This window comes from Carassius auratus, chromosome 26, assembly GCF_003368295.1.
Source record: "Carassius auratus strain Wakin chromosome 26, ASM336829v1, whole genome shotgun sequence".
Classification (NCBI taxonomy): domain Eukaryota; kingdom Metazoa; phylum Chordata; class Actinopteri; order Cypriniformes; family Cyprinidae; genus Carassius; species Carassius auratus.
Window position 1 is genome coordinate 14,131,877 of NC_039268.1, and position 19,679 is coordinate 14,151,555.

Sequence of the window (19,679 nt, forward strand, 5' to 3'; positions counted from 1 at the left end):
AATCCAGCTGTCAGAAGTCCAGCGAAGGGACATAAGTCCTCTCAAGCACCCAGTGCCCCTGTCAAGCAGCTTGAGTGAAAGCACACACACACACACACACACACACACACACATATCTAGTGACAAGGCAATGGCAAAAAACAGACCAAACAAACAAAACAATACATTCTCATTATACACAAATCCTTACAGCAAGAGGTAATGTGAGAAATGTCTTAGAGTGTGTTGTTGTCCAGGTTTTCATCTTGACCAACAACTGATTATATGCTTTTCTGAAACCCACACTTTCCCTGCGAATCCACACAAAAACAATCTTGTAATTCTGATTTGACATACTGCAATTGTGAGTTTAAGGGATATTCATAAAAAGATCATTCTGTCATCATTTACTTACCTTCATATTATTCCAAACCTGTAACCAAAACTAAGATCATAACTTCAGCCTTTCATTTTTTACAACGTTGTAAACTGACTTAACAAAATCATCTTCCTGCTGATTTTTAATCATGAGATACAATGTCCAAATATCAGGAAACTGTCATAAACCTAAGAAATACTATAGTAGTTGTGAGAATTATAGTCGCATTCACAAGAACAAACATGTGTTTAACATTCATGTGCAACATCAGAGCTGTATATAATGATTTTAGAAGCCACTATTTATGCTGAGGAGGTTCCTTGACTGGGATGAATAGCATTTCTCATTTCCTTATTATTTCACATTGTGGCAACAGTCACTGGCACACGTTTAGGTTTGCCTGTCGATATCAGTTTGTGTGTCGGGTGAATACAGGTCTCTGAGCTCAAGGCCCTGGGGCCTCTGACCACTTTGTTGTTGACCATTGTTTAAAATGCATCAAACTTTTGAATGTTAGGGTACTGAATGTTTTGTTCTCAGCCTTTTTGACTCCAAGGCTCCCCATTGTCCATAACAACATCCGGAGGCCTGACACTAAATTGAGTTGCAGGATTCCAGATATTTTAAGAGCTGAATGTTCCCACTCTTTATAACCAGTGAATATACATGAATTGTCTAGTATTTGTCAGGTTTATGATTTTATGAATTTTCATTGACTTTTTTCAGGTCTAGAAATCACTTAAAATGTATTAGTTTTCCTCATATATCCTGGTGTTTCAATGTATTTTCAAGTGAATGAGTTAATTCACAGAATGAATGAATGAATGAATGCATGGGGGGGGGGGGTGAATTAATATTCATATTGTTGACATGTATGATTTCAAGTTAAATGTGTACTTATGTACAGGTCTCAGATGTGTAGTATAAATGATACCTGAGATCCTTCAGCCCCCAAAATTATTTTTGGACCTATTTTATTGTATATGACACACAAAAAAAAAATAAAATCAAGTGTCATCTGCTAGAATCTTTCTCTGTACTTTCTGTGCCATTTCTGCCACTACCAGTAACAATATATATATATATATATATATATATATATATATATATATATATATATATATAATATATATATTGCATTTATTAATGGATCATCAGTATCATGATCTAAAAATGTATAAAATAATTTTTGTGCATTTATAATGTTCATTAAAAATGTAGCGTGTTACAAGATCATTTAGAAGATGTTTAATTCGCCTAAATTGAAAAGATAAATTGAGTAGTTTAAAGATGACTTAATTTGTCAATTTAAAATAGATTCATTTCCATTTTTATAAATGTTAAATTTATGTTTGATTTATGCATTCATAATGAATTAACTAATGATCATTTTGCTTTCAATGTGAATACTGTTATAGAAATGAACATTGATCAAGATTGATGCTCTAAAAGTATTGTTCAGTGTTAGTTCATGATGTTAACAAATGGAAACTCACTGTAAAATGACCTTTCAGCAGCCAGTCCTAAGGTCAGTTTTAGTAGATGAATGAAGTCATTTATCTTCAGGTTCACACAGATGTTAGCAGAGGAACCACAGGTGCAGTTCTTTACATTAACCAGGAACATGCACTGACATTTTACAAAGTGTCCTAATTATTTGAACAATGTGTCTTTTATAGTTTGTATCTGAACACTTCAGTTTCTTCAATTGTTTGCACTGTATTTCTGGTTTGGTATTTTGATAATGCAAAGTCATTCATACAATTTTAAGTGTTTTTTAATTGTCCAGATGCTTTTGGGGGGTGCTGTATATTTTGCCTGTTAACTTCGTTTCTTCTTTCTCTGTCAAGAAAAAAGCCAAACTAAATAAACAGTCCTCTTTTTTGTCAGGATCACTAAATGCACCATCATTTCCTCGAAGGGCAGTTTAAAATCAGAAGTTGATCTCCTCTCCCTTTCCTCCTCTTGAGAATGAGTCAATTTCACGGCACATTATCCCGCACCATTCTCCCTTTCCCCCAACTCTCTCTCATTAGGAGCGAGAAGGAGCAACATGAATAAGTAATGACAGTGAAAGGTTTGAAAAGCTGAGCGCTACTCTCTTGCCCTTTCATTACACGTCCACGGCCTGACTCTCATCCCGCTCTAAGGCTCATTTGGATAACTTGTCCTGCACCTCTACCGCAGTCTGTGCTAATGGATAATAGGCACTCTCTGATTAGATTACATTTACGCTACTCCGTCGTGGCTGGATCTATTACAGACTGTGCCGAACCATTCAACAGGCCCTGGATATGTCTTGTTTAGAGTCATTGTGGCTCTTAACGGACCCATAAAGGAAACTGAGATTCATAGAAATAGATACAAGTGATCACCTTATGGGCAAACAACTAGTATTGATTGCATATCAGTACAATTGAGTGCAAATTCAAACTGGCCAGACTCAAGTTTAAGAATCACCACATATGTTGATAATGCATTTTTAGTTCTAGTGTAGTTTCAATTTTAGGATATTAGATATAGTATTTTCTGGAGTCTCTGGACAGAACTGTACACTAACTCTGAGTGCATCAACTTGATACACCAGCTAGCCGATGAAAAATGCCTCTCCCTTTCAAGGTTGATTGAAACTTTAACCTCATATTCAATATGCCAGAGAGACCTGGAATGTGCCAGAGACTGGGCTTTTTTCCACAATAGGGGCCTGAATAATGCAACAATCAGTCAATTATTCATCTCTCTTGGCTTCTTATTATGTTCAGAGTGAGAAAGAGAGAGAGCATACCGCTAAACACTACAGCTTGAGTGATTGGCTAAATGCTGCATCAACACATTTTGCACATGCAACTCTTGAGGAAAGAGAAAGTGTCTGTCCGTATGACTTTCTGTCTGGGAAGTTACATAAAATAAAAGTAAAAATAAAATTCAATGATAAAGCACAGTAAACTTTTACAAAAGCACAAGAACAAGAGTATCTTTCTGTTTTGAAAGTAAAAATAAAAAAATAAATCTCAGGTCAAATAAAATAAATGGCTTTCAAGTTAATTGTGTCTTTCTGTCTTGCAAGTAAAATAAGAATAAAACAAAAATAATACAATACAGTAAAATTACAAAACAAAGTGATATGTCTTTATGTCTTGGAAGTAAAAAACATTTATACATTGATAAAAGGGAACAAGAGTGTCTTTCTCTGCATGTTGCAAAATAAACTAATATAAAATAATAATAAAATACAGTAAAATTACGAAATAAAGAAATATGTGGCTGTGTCTTGAAAGTAAAAAAAAAAAAAAAGAAGAGTGGCAGGGTATTTGTGTTTGATGACTTCACAAATAAGTCCCACATAACAAGTATCAGTCAATATCTCCCTTGTAAAGCATGTGGGAAAAACTTTATTGTATTCCAGATGGACAGGACAGAAGTAACGACATGCCAGCATGCTCTCCATGTCGAGCAGGATAATAAACGGCAACTGAACAAAAAATAACTTAGATACAAGAAATCTTATTAAAAATGTTGGTAAAACTTTATTTTACAGTTGTTCCTCGTGTACATACTATGTACTTATTATAGTAGTTACAATAACTATGTAATAACTAGGTACTAACCCTGAACCTACCCCTAAACCTAACCCTACCCCATGTAGTTACCTTGTATTACCAGAACTTTCTTAGATAAACACACTGTAATTACACTATAAGTACATGTTAGTACACGTGCTGTAAAATAAAGTGCAACCAAAATGTTTGTATTGATTTCCTAGGTCTACAGCATACAATGCACAGTAGCATGTCTACACTTTTACGTACATATTTGATGAATTTTGAGACAAATCTGCTATGATCCCAAATACAACAATGACAAAAAAATAAAAAAAATTAAATAAAATCTGGCCAGCTATACCTTCTTTTTCGGAAATAACAGAGAGATACACAATACGTATTTAAATGCAGTGTCTATATTTGATAAATAGCTAAATAAATTCAAACCTCTCTTCAGACACCTCCCTTCATGAAATGATGTTTTGAAATTGACGTAAAATGGGCAATAAAAGGGCATAAAATGGCAAACGTCTATTTGAATATTTAATCTGTCAGTGTAGTCAGGCAGATTGAAATGCTTTATAAAATGCTTTTAATTTCTCAGTGTTGTGAAAAGTCTCCTGGAAACCTGGTTATTCATCCAGGTGTGTGTTGTGATAGCATTTTCTTCTCGGCCATCTCATGAGGATGGGTGACTCACGCTTCATTTTACTGAATGCTGACTTTCAGTGGCCATAATAATCTTGTCAAGTCCTTGTGCTGCAACACACTGACATCAGCCTATAAAATTGCTTCATTGTCTTCCATCAGTCCTCCAGCAGAATTGCAGACGTTATTTACCAGGCAATTGACTACAGTCTCTTCTATACAGTATGAATGCATTTACTCCTCGTCTTCATTCTTCAGTACATCATTGCAGACTTTAGAAAGAGTCTTCCATCTGTGGAGAAAAATAAATGATATGAATGAAGCTTGACTGATGTCACAAGCAGCGTATAATGAAACGGACAAATCCATAATGTACTAACATGTGTGGAGATGGAGAAGATGCAGTATTTTAATAAATGTCAAAGACACAAAAAAGAGCCCTATCCTTTCTTTCCTCTCAACCAAGACGAAAAGAGAAAGCATGCTCTTTGAAAGATTAATTACTACATGTAGATTATTTAAATTATGCCCATGCAAATATTTCATGAGGACAATTAAGGGACCCATTAATTACTGTTCCCCTTTTTTGTCTTTATCCTTTCTTTCTTTCCTTCTTTTTTTATTTTTGCATCAGTGTCATTTAATTTAATTTCACTCTCAATGTTTTTAAATGTTTAATATTCTAACAAAGGCTTGTGGTACATCATAAGGGCTCTGTTTACATTATCATATACATTGTCAAACAACAGAAAATAATTGATACCATAATGGACACCATAGATAGGATAGATGGTATTCATTATGGTATCCATCTGGGATGGTCATTTCTTTCAATACTTTGAAGATTACAGGGGAAAACATATTTAAATATGGATCCGTGAAGAAACAATATGACACAATATGAAAAGATTAAATATCCATTTAGATATCAGTACCTTGTATTGTTCTGTCCGTGTCAGTTTTGCTGCTGTTATGGTTTTTTTCAATTTCCTGTTGAGGAGGGTCTGTTAACATGAAAAGAGTTATCAGCAAGGTTACGTATTATTTGTTGTTTTAACTTTATTCATGTGTCTGTTTTTACCCTTCAAATACCAATAAGACACCTTTTTAAAGTGTATAATACTGGTATCTATTTAACTATCAAAATGATTACCATAGATCACATGGCTTTCCTTGTAACTTGTGCCGTTTATGTAATTTCTAATTATTTTTTTCATATTTATCTACAAATTTAAGTTGTTTTGAAATCTGCAACTTATCCGTGAACTGTGCTCTGTTTTACAAACTTTACAAATATTATTGGGTTGAGTAACACTAATAGAAAATGTTAGAAAATATTTGTTTAAATTTTGTACATCAATTTATTCTGTTCATCAAATTGAACTGAAATCATTTTAATACAATCCTTAAACCAGCCTACATAAGTTTAAAGGGTTAGTTTACCCAAAAATGAAAATTAGCCTGTGTTTTACCCTCAAGCAGAGGTGCGAAGTAACGAGTTACATTAATTTAGTTACATTTACTTAAGTAAATTTTTTGGGTAACTAATACTTTTGGAAAAATTATCCTTGCTTTTTTTAAGCTCTATCACTACAGTAGGCGTATGCTTTTTTTCAACAATCCACAAGACGTCAAATAAAGTGTGCACATCCATATTAAGACGTGCCTCACACAGCTCCGGGGGATGAATAAAGGACTCCTGTAGCAAATTTATGTGTTTTCGTATGAAAAATATCCATATTTCAAATGTAAAAAATACTTTTGTTCTCACTTCCAGTGACTGACATACATGCAAGCAGTTTTGGAAGATAACACAAGACGTATATGTCGCTTGTGCACCCCTTAAATATTCTAGTCTCATGAGTTTGTTTACAACAGCAAAGGAAGCAAAGTTTCCTTACTTTAGCAAAGGAAACCAGTCTCCTTTTGGCTTATATCGAAATCCTCCTACATTTTTCTTTACAAGTCCTCATTTTTTGCTTCTAATTCATGACTGGAGTTTTGTTTTGTTTTCTCTCTGTGTTTGTTACTAATCATGCAACGCCGACATCCTACGTCATCCACCGGAATGGCTTGCACATATGACAATATGGATATTTAAATATGGATGGATATTTATATTTGCGTATAATTTATATTTGTCAAATATGTATATTTTTGTTTAAAAAATGCATGGATTCGCTACAGGAAGCCTGCACCCACTAGAGCGGTGTGAGGCACGTTTTATTACAGATGTGTGCACTTTATTTGACATCCTGTGGACTGTTAAAAAAAATCCCCCACCGACTGCAATGATAGAGCTTAGAAGAGCAAGAATAATTTTTTTAAATAACTTGGATTGGATTTGTCTGAAGAAAGAAAGTCATATACAGTACACCTAAGATGTCTCGAGGGTGAGTAAAACACCCTAGAGACACAGGCTAATTTTTATTTTTGGGTGAATGTGGCGAGTGGGGCGGGGCCGAGAGGTGTGGGAACGAGGAGTGAGGCCAGGTGTAGTGATTGAAGATGAGCTGCACCTGCGCCCCACCGCCAGTATCGAGTCCCACGTAGGAGATGGAAGGATATAAAACTGGAGCGACGACCGTGAAGGACGAGAGAGGACCAGGCCTGGGACATATTTTATGTTTTGGTTTTTATTTGCGTGCACCAGTCGTCCGCGAGGGGCTGGTGCGCCGTTTTGTATTTATTTTGAATATTAAAATTATGTTTTGATTGTGCGCCGGTTCCCGCCTCCTTCTTCCCGGGTTTCGGCACCACTGTAACGATAAAAACTTCCTATTCATCGGGAAGAAGGAGGCGGGAGTCCTACGTGGGACTCGATACTGGCGGTGGGGCGCAGGTGAAGCTCATCTTCAATCACTACACCTGGCCTCACTCCTCGTTCCCACGCCTCTCGGCCCCGCCCCACTCGCCACAGTGAACTAACCCTTTAAACATTTTATAAAATAAAAAATAAAAAAACGGCTAAAAGAAAACAACAAACAAATTGGAAAAATTATTAAACAAATATTTATAACATTTGACTGATCACTGTTGTAGTCCGGTAGAAACAAAAAATAGTGTTAAAAGTTGTGTTCAGCCACAATGTTTCTCACTTTTTTTTAACAAAAAGTTTCGAGTAGATTTAATATATCAGTTTAATCAAACTAAATCTACTGATTCATTACCAGTTGCATTGAACAACCACTAATCTGGTTACATATCCAATTATAACCCAGATGCTTTTAAATCCTTTATATTTCTAGACACACACTTACAGTTGAGTGTGGTGATCATGTGATGTGCTTTCTAACCGTTTTGAGTGGGTGATCTCTCACTGCAGGCCGTCCGCTGCAGGTTTTGCTCGGCCTTGTCTCTTCTCTTGGACTCGACCTCCAGAGCCTCCTGCAGTTTCCTCTTGGTCTTCTTCTCTTTCTTCAGCCGCTTCTGGATGAGTGCTGAGAAAAGCAAATATGGAAGAAAATAAATAAGAATATTAACTAATAGGAATGTACACTACTGTTAAAAATTTTGGAAATGGTTTTTAAAAGATTTTTAAAATGTTTTAAAAGAAGTCTCATATTCGGCTCTTATGAAAATGATGCATTTATTTGACCAGAAATACAGTAAAAATTTGTGATGCAAAGCTGCCATCATTCCAGTCATAAATGTAACATGATCCTTCACAAATCAGTCTAATATTGTTGTGATACATGAGAAGGGGTTGGATCCATTTGCAGCTTTATTGAGAGTAGTCAGACAATACATGGTCAAATACCGCCAAGGCAGGAAAATGAAGATCAGGCAGAGACAGAATCATAAACTAGGCAAGAGATCAGGGCAAAGTAGTTTACAAGCAGAGTGCAAGAGAACAATTTAAGTCGGGACAGGCAGAGAACTATCAGAGAATTAGAAAAACTGTCCAGGGTCAGAAACACAAGAAAGAAAACACGGGTATAACACGTGAAAATAATAGCCAGGGCAAATCAAAACTTTTACTACAAGGAGTCCGTGCAGTGGTGTGGCTTATGTGAGTCAGTAAATGAGGTGCAGGTGCAGATGTGTGATCAGGCGGGAGTTCTTATCCGGCGTTATAGTTTAACCAGTCCCAGGTATGAGGGATGAAAGGAAATGGAGTCCGAATGAGAGATTGCTAATATTCAGGGGACAGTTCCCTCTGGTGGTGCGGAGAAGGCGGTAAGGGAACTTCTTCTGTAATAGAGCCCTCCCCCTACAAGGGGCTCCTGATGCGAGGAAGCAGGTGATGCCGGGGTCTTCCACAAGGTTGCGGGGCCGGTTCTCTGGATGCATCAAGGTCAAGGCAGTGTTGGAGTGGCCACAACCTCAGACAGTGAAGGAGTTATAACATTTTCTGTGGTTTCTACCGGCGGTTTATCAGGAACTTCAGTTCGATCGCCGCCACCATGACTAAACGCCATACAACCAGTCTAAGTTGGTCCCCGGAGTCTCACCTATCCTTTGATGAACTAAAAACTCGGTTCACCACTGCTCCTATTCTCTGACATCCAGACCCAGTATGCCCATTCATTGTGGAAGTCGATGCTTCTAACACTGGGGTAGGCGCAATATTATCTTGACGTCATGGTTCACCAGCTAAGATGTACCCGTGTGCCTCCTTCTCTCATAAAGTCACCACCACCGAATAGAACTACGACATGGGCAACCATGAACTCTTGGCCATGAAACTAGCGCTGGAGGAATGGTGGCACTGGCTGGAGGGGACAACTTACCCGTTTACCGCCTTAACCGATCATAAGAACCTGGAGTACCTACATTTGTCTATACATCTCAACCCCAGACAGGCTAGGTGGGCATTATTCTTCAGAAGATTTCGATTCACTGTCACATACAGGCCAGCTACTAAGAACACTAAAGCTGACACTCTCTCTTGTCAGACCGACGAAACTGCCCAGTCCACTACCAGTGATACTATCCTTCCTAAGAGTCTTCTCGTGGCACCGGTCCAGTGGGATGTCAGGACAGAGATCGAACACCTGAACCTCCTAGATCCACCGCCTCCCGAATGTCATGTGAATCTCACTTATGTCCCAGAATCTCTACGACAACGATGGCTCTGTCAAGTACAAGTACATTCTGCTGGATCTTTCCGCTACTTTTGACACTGTCAATCATCAGATCCTTCTGACTGCCCTCTCATCACTTGGGCATCACAGGGATTCCACTTCGCTGGTTTGAATCATATCTTACTGATATGTCTTTCAGGGTGGCTTGGGGAAGGGAGGTATCCAAAGCACATCAACTTGTCACTGGAGTTCCTCAGGGATCAGTTCTTGGACCTCTCCTATTCTCCATATACACAACATCACTGGGTCCCATCATACAGGCACATGGATTCTCATACCATTGCTATGCTGATGACACACAGCTCTATCTTTCATTTCAACTAAAAATATCTTGACCCCAAATGTTTCAACAGTAGTGTGTTTCATAGTATTATATCTATATCATATTGCATTAAACTTTTACTTTATGCTACTAAATTACTTTATGCTACTGTATAACTGAAATATTCTGACATTAAATCCAACATTGCAGCAAACAATAATAATAGTAAACTATGAAATGCTGTTCCACATGCCCTTATTCAGCCTTTCACTAAATACTGTGTCTGATATACCGCTCATGTAATGTGAATCTAGCCTGGAGCCCAGTGGAATATGTTCATTTTCCAGTTTGCAGTAAGAGCTTAATTCAGATGGCACAGTCAGCAAGAAAAAAAAAAAAGCTTTCTGTCTGATAGATGTGAGTCTTTCCTCTGTGAGTGATCTAGGACAAACCACCTTTTTCTTCGTAATCTTTTCTCTAACCACTGGGTATAAAACACAGAAACCGATTCGAATCAGTTGGCTGGAGTATAAAGACATCTCTCACTAATGGAAGAGCCAATTGATTTGATGAATTATGCAGGAGATTCATTATCCTCATCAAATGTGATGCAGTGAATATTAACACGGCAATTCTGTTTATGCTGATAATAAATCATTCACATTAATATCATAATATGTACTTGTAATTACAAAGGGCAGTTCTCAGTGTCTGTGTATGTGTGTGTGTGTGTGGCTTAAGGAAAGTGCTGAATTTGCAGTAACATGACTATCTGGAGCACAATGCGGGCGACAGGAGAATATGAGATGAGGGGGCTCTCTAATTAAACAACATTTATTAATGGTGCATGTTGGCCTGTCACCTTCTTTAATGATTCCGCCGTTTTATGACGGCTGTCTTGGAGGTTTCTGATTTATGTAGACTATGATTGTATATACATTCTGGAGAATGGGAGATTAAATTTATTTGTTTGTAAACGTGATGTGAAAGCTCAGGTGATGGACAGTTAGATGTGAGAACCTGTTTTACTTGTTTTTGTGATGTGGGCCCAAAACATTACATGTAACTGAAGATGAGCTCTTTTTTCAATGCAGATACAGTTTCAAATGTGAAAGCACAGACCTATTTTTCCTGTTAAATCATTAGTTTGAGTGGAATCACTAAATTTGCAACAGCTTATCTTGCAGATATCTGTAAATCATCATTCATGTGTAGTGAACATGAAAACTGGCTGATAGCACATGTATGTTGCCAAGGCATTGTGTTCGGTTTTGCACAAACATCTAGCAAACACTGAAGAAAAAAAAATTATATATATACATTAAACTTATATATATACATAGTCCATGATAGAGAAAAGGTTAGGTTTTTAGAAATGCATTCAAAAGAAATGCAATAAATGCAAATTTTGTTTCAAGTTTCATGTGGATTGGAAAGCATTTATACAATTTTGATGAAAAGTTTATACTGTATTTTTGTGGATATATGGTGTTAAAAAATTACTTGCATTTGCCTTACACCCTGAATAAATGTGAATGCTCACTGAATCTTAATCATTGAATCATTTCCATTTGAAATATATTTTTCAAGGTACAAAAAAAAAAACATACTTTTTTATTAAAACATCATGAATTATTAGTTAATATTTTGGGAAGTTGCACCACATGACATGCTGAACTAATGCATGACAACCTGAACTAACTTTGCATTGTCATAAAAAGGTCAAATGATATGATTTATTATAGAAAAGATATGGACCTTGACAAATTGTCATGTTCTTCTCTATTTCTTGTTTTATTTATTTTTTCAGCATTTTTGTGAAAGACAAATTTTATGCAAACTTTTGCCATGTATGTATGAATTGTATCTTTCATTTAAATGAATTAATACTAATTCATTTTTACTAAATAAATAAAAAACAGGAACATGTCACTGATTTACCTACATCCTAAATGTTAAAGGAACAATAAAACAGTAAAAGCTCAGTTAATTATTTATGTATCCTCATGTTACACATATGCTGTTAAAACACAGAAGTAAAACACAGTAAAAACATTTTAGGTGAACTATTCCTTTAAACATCAAAAATAGTCAAATGTCCAACTGACTTATGAAATGGGATATGTGACAATGTATACACAGAATATACATCTTGGTGACAACTTTATTTTTGTAACACTTTATTTTAGGGACCAGTTCTCACTATCAACTACTGCAGTTGCTTATTAGAATTCATATCACTAGCATAGTGGTTGTTTATTTGTACTTATAAAGCACATATTAACGCCTTTTCTGCATGACCATATTTTACTGTAGATCACATACCTAAACTTAACAACTACCTTAACAATCTATTAATAAGCAGCGAATTAGGAGTTTATTGATGGGAAAAAATTTATTGCCTAATCTAAAGTGTTTCTAGATTTTTTTTATGTTTTTGAAAGATGTCTTTACTCCAGTCCTCAGTGTCACATGAACCATGATAAATTAATTCAGCTTAATTCATATTAATTCAGCATTTTTTTATATGTATATATATATATATATATATATATATATACATATATAAACACAAAATACAAAAGAACAGCATTTTTTAGAGAAATACTTAACTGTCACTTATGATTGAATTAAAGCATATTTGCTGAATTAAAGTCTTAATTGCTTGAAAAGAAAAAAGGCACATGTGCTCACTGGGACACTTAGATCTGACCTGATCAGGGGTCTGCAGAGAAGCCCACTTCTTAAGCAAAGCATTGTGTGCAGACTGATCTCAGATTAGCTAATAATCACCTCTGTTTTTCTGCTCGACGCAGAGCTGTCTCTCCAGCGTCTCTCGCAGCTCTCTCTCTCTGTACAGCTCCATCTTCAGCTCTGTGCGCTCCAGCTGGACCTGCTTCTCTTGTGCCCGTGCATTATCAATAGCCACCTTTAACAGACCCTGGAAAAGAGGAAATGGGCTTCAGATTTGCAGTGTGAATCTTTACGCTAAATATTTTGAAATATTTGATATACCTGTATATTGGTGAGAAGGGTTTCTATGGAGGACAGGCCCTCAGGAAAGAGCAGTGGAGCAGGGAATCCTGGGGGTAATGTTGGCCCAGAATGAGACACTCGCTCATAGCTGTTACGAGATGTTGGTGTGCACAAGACATTTTCTTCTGCCATAATAATAATAAAAAAAAAAAACACACAGAACTTTAATAACATTTAAATAACTTAAAATACCAAAACCAACAACAAAAAAATTCAATAAACAATAAAAGTAAATTGCATTACTTCTCACAATTTTGGGATTAGTAAGATTTTTGCCAATATTTTAGTATAGGGACTAATTCTAAGTACTAACTTATACTAGCTTATTAACATGCCAATTATTAACATATTGTCTGTTTATTAGTACTAAAGAAGCACAATATTCTGCATGACCATATTCTACATCCCTAATCGTACCCAATACCTAAACTTAACCACTACCTTACCAATTATTAATAAACAGCTAATTTAGAAGTGTATTGAGAAAACAGTCATTGTTCATGTTTTTTTTTATATGTATAGCGAGAATTGGACCTTAAAATAAAGTATGACCAGAAATATTTTATCACTTTCCATTTGAGTAATTTTTTATACTTTTATTCAGCAAAACGAAATTAATTGATCGTAACATATACACTGTAAAAAATTTCTTGTTGTTTTTACAAAAACTTTTTGGCAGCTGTGGTTGCCAGAATAATTTTGTAAAAATACAGAAAACTGTAAACACATTTACGTCAAAAACTGTTAATTTTACAATATAAAGCTGTAATTTACAAACAAGAAAATGTGAATATAAACCAGTAAATTCAACAACACACAAAATTAAATCTGTTTTGTACCTTGAAAATACTGACAACCACCATAATAATAAAGATGGTACTGTATAAGAGAAAGCCACATGAAGTATCAAAGCTCATCACAAGTAGCTTCACCACAAGCAGAAGTATATATTAACATATAGAAGGTGCACATTTATGGAAACACAAAACACCATCATGGTAACACACGTGATACTTAAATAATGCAAAAAACTTTCATTAAGCAACAGAAGATGTAACATAAAGCTCAAATGTACATAACTGATAACAAGAACTATTTAAAAACATGATTATTTAAACAAAATACTTTCAAACGTGGAGTGTCACGCAGGGAATTCTGGGAATATCAGTTTACAGTTTTAGACTGTAAATTATACATTGATTTGTTCTTTTTTTACTTCTAAAAGCTGTATAATTAACAGAATTTTACTGTAAATTTACATTAAATGCTTTGTTAGATCTTTTACAGTTTTTCCCTGTATATAGTACGGGAACTTACTGTTAACCTATTATCAGGTTTTTTTCCGTAGCGTTTTTACAAAATTTTACAGTTAAAATTACACTTATTTTTTACAGTGTATTTTATTATACATAAAGGCTGTTTCTTTTAACTTTCTATTTATAGAATCTTGAACATTGATTTTCAAAATTATAATGAATGTTTCTTGAGCAGAAAATCAGCAAATTAGAACTCCGCTTGGCATCACAGGAATTACCTTATATATATATATATATATATATATATATATATATATATATATATATATATATATATATATATATATATATATATATATATATATATATAATGCAGCTTTGAGTGAAAACCCTTATTTTTATTCACAAATATTCACAAATGTGTGAATATTTAGGATACTGTGATTTTTCCAAACATGTTTACAAGTTCTGCATATTCAAGTATGTTTTTAGTTCTTCTCTGAAATCAACATCCTCAGTCTTTTGTCCATGAGTCTTGAGAGCAGAACAAGGTCATTACACATCAATGCTAATTTTGTTTGTAGTGCACTTTTTTAAAATATCAGTCCATTCATCTGTGGAGAATCAGTTAAATCAGTTAACTTTCAATGAGCCATTTCACACTGGTTCTATTTCATTTTTGTGGCCTCAGATTATTTTTTATTTATTAGTTTAAGCCACAGCAGATCCTCCCACTATCTAATGGCTCTAAATCTGTTCTCAGCTTTTAGTCACAGCTGTATTAGGACATTCTATGACTGTAACATATTACTGGTGACTCAAGAGCAGCACTGTGTCTTTTGGTCAATATAGGATTCTCAAACAAACTTTCTTATGTATCCCTTTGTGACAATAACTTCTCCATTACACCAATCCCATGTCATCAGAAGGCTTAAAACGAAGAAAACCCTGAGAGCACTGACCAAAGCACTTGAAGCTCAGGAAGAGGCTGAGATACAGAGCACCAAGAAATGTTGTTTTTGATCAGGCTGAAGCCTTGATCTTGTCATTGTCACTCACTTCAAAGAGTTTGCTAATGTATGGGTCCTACTATCCAGAACTAACAGCAACACTACAGTCTGTCTCGATCGGGCAATTTCATTTTACTCCTCCTCTCATCTCTCATCTCTGCCACTTTACCAATATGATCTTAATCTTTAATTAGCCTGGATCTAATCCTTATGAATCGCACTTCATTTCATATTTTAATTTTTGATTTTTATCTTAATTTGGTGGAAAATTACAGTCTGATATTCAGTACTGAATCAATTATGTGCACTTTGCTGTTTTATTTCCGGCAGTGTATTTAAGAAATCAAACAGGCAACCATTAGCTGTAGCTGTTTTTACTAACTTTGCCTATCAGTGCTAATATCTATATCTATCTATCTATCTATCTATATATATATATATATATATATATATATATATATATATATATATAATATATATATTATATAATATATATATATATATATATATATATATATATATATATAGATATATATATATAATATCTATATATATATATATCTATATATATATATATATATATATAATATATATATATTATATAATATATATATATATATATATATATATATATATATAATATCTATATATCTATATATCTATATATATATATATATATATATATATATATATATATATATATATATATATATATATAATATCTATATATATATATCTATATATATATATATATATATCTATATATATATATATATATAATATATATATATATATATATATATATATACATTTATTTATTTATTTATTTATTATTATTTTTTTTTTTTTACTTCAGTAAAAATAGCATATTCCATTTATATATTACCAGTTAGAAATTTGAGGTCAGTGGGTTTCTCAGTGAGAGTCTGCACATGAAGGTTGCATTCATTTGATTAAAAATAGTAAATACGATTTAATACATTCAAATCAATGCTGTAACTTTTGATCAGTGTATCCTTGATGAATAAAAATTATTAATGTCCTTAAAAAATTGGTATATAAAGTATCCGCACTTTATCTAAACTAGATGCTATTTGTTGCTATACTTTATGTGGACAGTGTTTACACTGTTTACACTATTTACATGTTTTTACAACTAATATAAATAGCTGCTATTTATGAAATTTGAAATCATGAAAAGTTGACAGCAGAATTCTGTTTCATTTCACAAATAATGGACTGAAATTCTTTATCTTAAGGCCAATTCACACCACACACACAACACTTTTGTAGTATTTTTTTTATCTTCAGTGCTGTAAATATACAAGCTGGCCAAGCTTTAGTTTTTTTTTATACCTACACCTAGGGTTTCTCCATCAAAAGAAATAAAAATATTAGACTTTTTCTTTAGCCTAGGGCTCCACTATTGCACGTATCAAAGCTGTTTTAATACATTTGCACAGTGAGACCAGATGGGCTCTGTTCGTTTTGTAAGGCTGTATTAAAGCATGGGGTTTACGCAGGTATCCATAGTTCTGTAGTGGAATAACCAGCCCTGTGTATGCTAATAAAAATGTCAGCAGGGAAGCAAGAGAAAGGTGACTTTCTGTTCTAACACAGCTGATCTATTAGCATAATACAGTACAGCCATATGGTGTTGGCATTACAATTAGATACTGTAGGGTAGGGGGGCATGCAAGTTCAAAATTATTGAACTGCTATAACAAGTCTGCACCAAAAGAAAAACTTCAAAATCCTTAGGGTTGTTAAACTCCATCCAGAGATTGACTACATTTAGACAACTAGACATTTTCCACTGCAGTGATAAAAGTTTCTGTTTATATATTTGTTATATAAGGTTGTAAATAGTGTTAAAACAGGAAGCTAGGCATGTTCTCGCCATTGTTCACTTTAGCAAAGCATTTAACTGCAGGCTTCTTCAGGGGGATTGTCCCTTTAATTATTTCACTGCACCATTTATAACATTATAAAGTAAACTGACTGTGTGGGCCTGATTGTGTTACAGTAAATAGCAATTCCAGTATTTTTTCTCCGAAACAGCATTCACAAGCATAACATGACACCTCTTTTTAAAAGCCTATTTTTAAAGGATTTAATTTGCCGTTTAATTCATTGGTTTTCATGAATAAAAAAATTCATTTTGTTCAGCATGCTTTCATTTGCATTCATTCAAAACACAATATCAGAAAGTATCCCTTTCACAACACAAAATGAATTTAATCTATGTAAACATTTAATTCACAAAAAGTATAATGAATTATTGTTGCAGTATAAGCAATGTAAATAGAAAGAAAGAGATAGAAAGAGAACATAAAGCATAGAGTAAGATAGAATACAAGAGAGATGAAACTATCAATAAATATGCATCCGTCAGAGAGATCAGAGACGCATCCAAAGGAGGAAGACAGATGGCATCAAATACAGAATTTTACATTACAGTATGCCATGTGGGACTGTAAACAGAGGCCATGGTAGAGACTGGCAAACTACTGTTAGTCACCCTGAAAGGGTGTATAGATTCATATGATACAGTGACAACATTTACTCTATTGGCAGTAAATTCTGTTTTAGCATGTAACCTCATGGTAGTGTCATATCATATCTTTTGATGACACACTATGGATTTTATGTCAGTTACATAAGTTAGGTTTGTAAAAGATTGACTAGCTGTAGATTTACAAGTGTGATCAGTTTGGATTCTTGCAGGAGTTTTGAAAATTCATGTGAAGACTGCACCAAAACATAGTGGTTCTCAAACTGGGGTACACAAATAAAATTCTGAGTTTTAGCATTCATTTAATTCTACCCAAACCTAAAGTAACATAAAACATGTATTTTTGACAAACCAAATGTCATTTCTAATGTATAAATAGGAAAATGGGAATGCCATAAACTGTAAAATACATGATATCCAATCAGCTCACCTCATCTTATGCGGTCAAAACTGACTGGATCCACACAAGCAGCGAGCATGTGCTAGGATGCCTGCTAAATATGCTGTTTTAGCAAATCGCGCTGCCGTTCAATGTATCTTTAAAGTAGATCATCACCTACTGTAAATATTGTCGCGGACTAACTCTCTTTGATACAGACAGATGTGCGTGTTATTGTTTTCATGTTTAAGATACGAGCAAGAATGCAAATTTCCCTGAATATCCTAACGATGGCAAATGTGCCATTACTTTTTACAACAGTTCAACCAAAAAGGTAATAACAAGTGATCATTTTAAATAATATATAAAATAATAATAGTTCCAATAAAATCTATATCATCTGGTGTACGTCTCCAAGCAACATACAGCAGAGTTTCATTAGTGAACAAATCTACGGCTTTGAATGATTTAGAGAGTCAGTGATTGATAACCCATTCATAACTACAGCACTTTGCTTCGTTACTAAATGAATGAATGAATTAATTAATTAATTAATAAAATAATAAATGAATAAATGACTGGCTTATTAAGATAGTTACTTGCCAGTTACTTGATGGTTTTATTTTAAAATCCACAAGTATTAGATTTGCCATAATTTATTGCTTTATTTATTATATTAATAATATACTTAAAGGAATATTAAGAATATGACTTAAAACATGACATATAAATAATAAGGGTAAATCTGCCTCTATAAAAGGTAAAAAATGCACCTGTAAATCAATTTAAAGAGCAAACATTGTTCTTTAATAGAAAAGGTGTGACTGCAGTCTAAGTGGAAGAGCCCTCTCCTGCAGAAGAATGCAAAATGCCCCAAGGGTTTGCTGCTGTAAAAAGTTTGAGAACCACAATGATATGTTCACATTTTAGTTCAATTGTGGCCATGATTTAAATAAATTAAATTGATTGGAACAAATGAGTACAATGTGGCCACAATTTAACTAAATTAATAAATAGCCATAAGAACAAATTATTCATTTATGGCCATTATATTTTCCATTCGTGTCTTGTGTTTTGAAGTGCAGAACAATTAAAAATTTGGTCTGTTCACTACTCAGAGTTAGTGTTTGGATTCCATGCTTTAAAAATGCTTCCATTCTTCTCACCCAAGCTGCATTAAATAAAAAATACAGTAATATTGTGAAGCTCAGTCCACATTCTTTTGAAAAAGTTCTTCATATGTGTTCCACTGAAGACATTAGGTCACAGGTTTGGACTAACATGGGGCAGGGTATCATTAAAAGATGATACAATTTTCATTTTGGGGTGCTGAGATCATACACAGTCAGTCTGTAGATGATGTCACACACAGGTAAACTAAGGAGCCTTACAGAAGTTTATAAATCTTTCCCAGTCTTTCAGTCAGTCGATTGTTCTGTCTGTACCTATTTCTTTCTGTACATCCCATTTCCTTATATACATCCTCACCATTTAACCCCAAGCATCTCATGTCTTGTATTTTTGTTCTTGAATGTCCTTCGCTTTAAAAATGCATTAGCCCAGCTCTTTGCCCATACTGTATTTAA

The 19,679-nt window shown here is 34.3% G+C and overlaps 1 protein-coding gene across 1 annotated transcript in view; it reads right to left on the bottom strand.

The window, feature by feature from the left end:
* Positions 1–3,732: 3,732 nt before the first annotated feature.
* Positions 3,733–19,679, bottom strand: part of dachc (dachshund c) — a 57,594-nt gene continuing 41,647 nt past the window's right edge. Inside the window, exons 7-11 of the mRNA XM_026204356.1 lie at positions 12,913–13,058; positions 12,691–12,838; positions 7,845–7,988; positions 5,484–5,552; positions 3,733–4,840 (exon numbers count right to left, since the gene is read on the bottom strand). Coding sequence (XP_026060141.1) covers positions 4,803–4,840; positions 5,484–5,552; positions 7,845–7,988; positions 12,691–12,838; positions 12,913–13,058 — 545 coding nt within the window. The 3' untranslated portion in view covers positions 3,733–4,802. The remainder of the gene's footprint in view (positions 4,841–5,483; positions 5,553–7,844; positions 7,989–12,690; positions 12,839–12,912; positions 13,059–19,679) is intronic.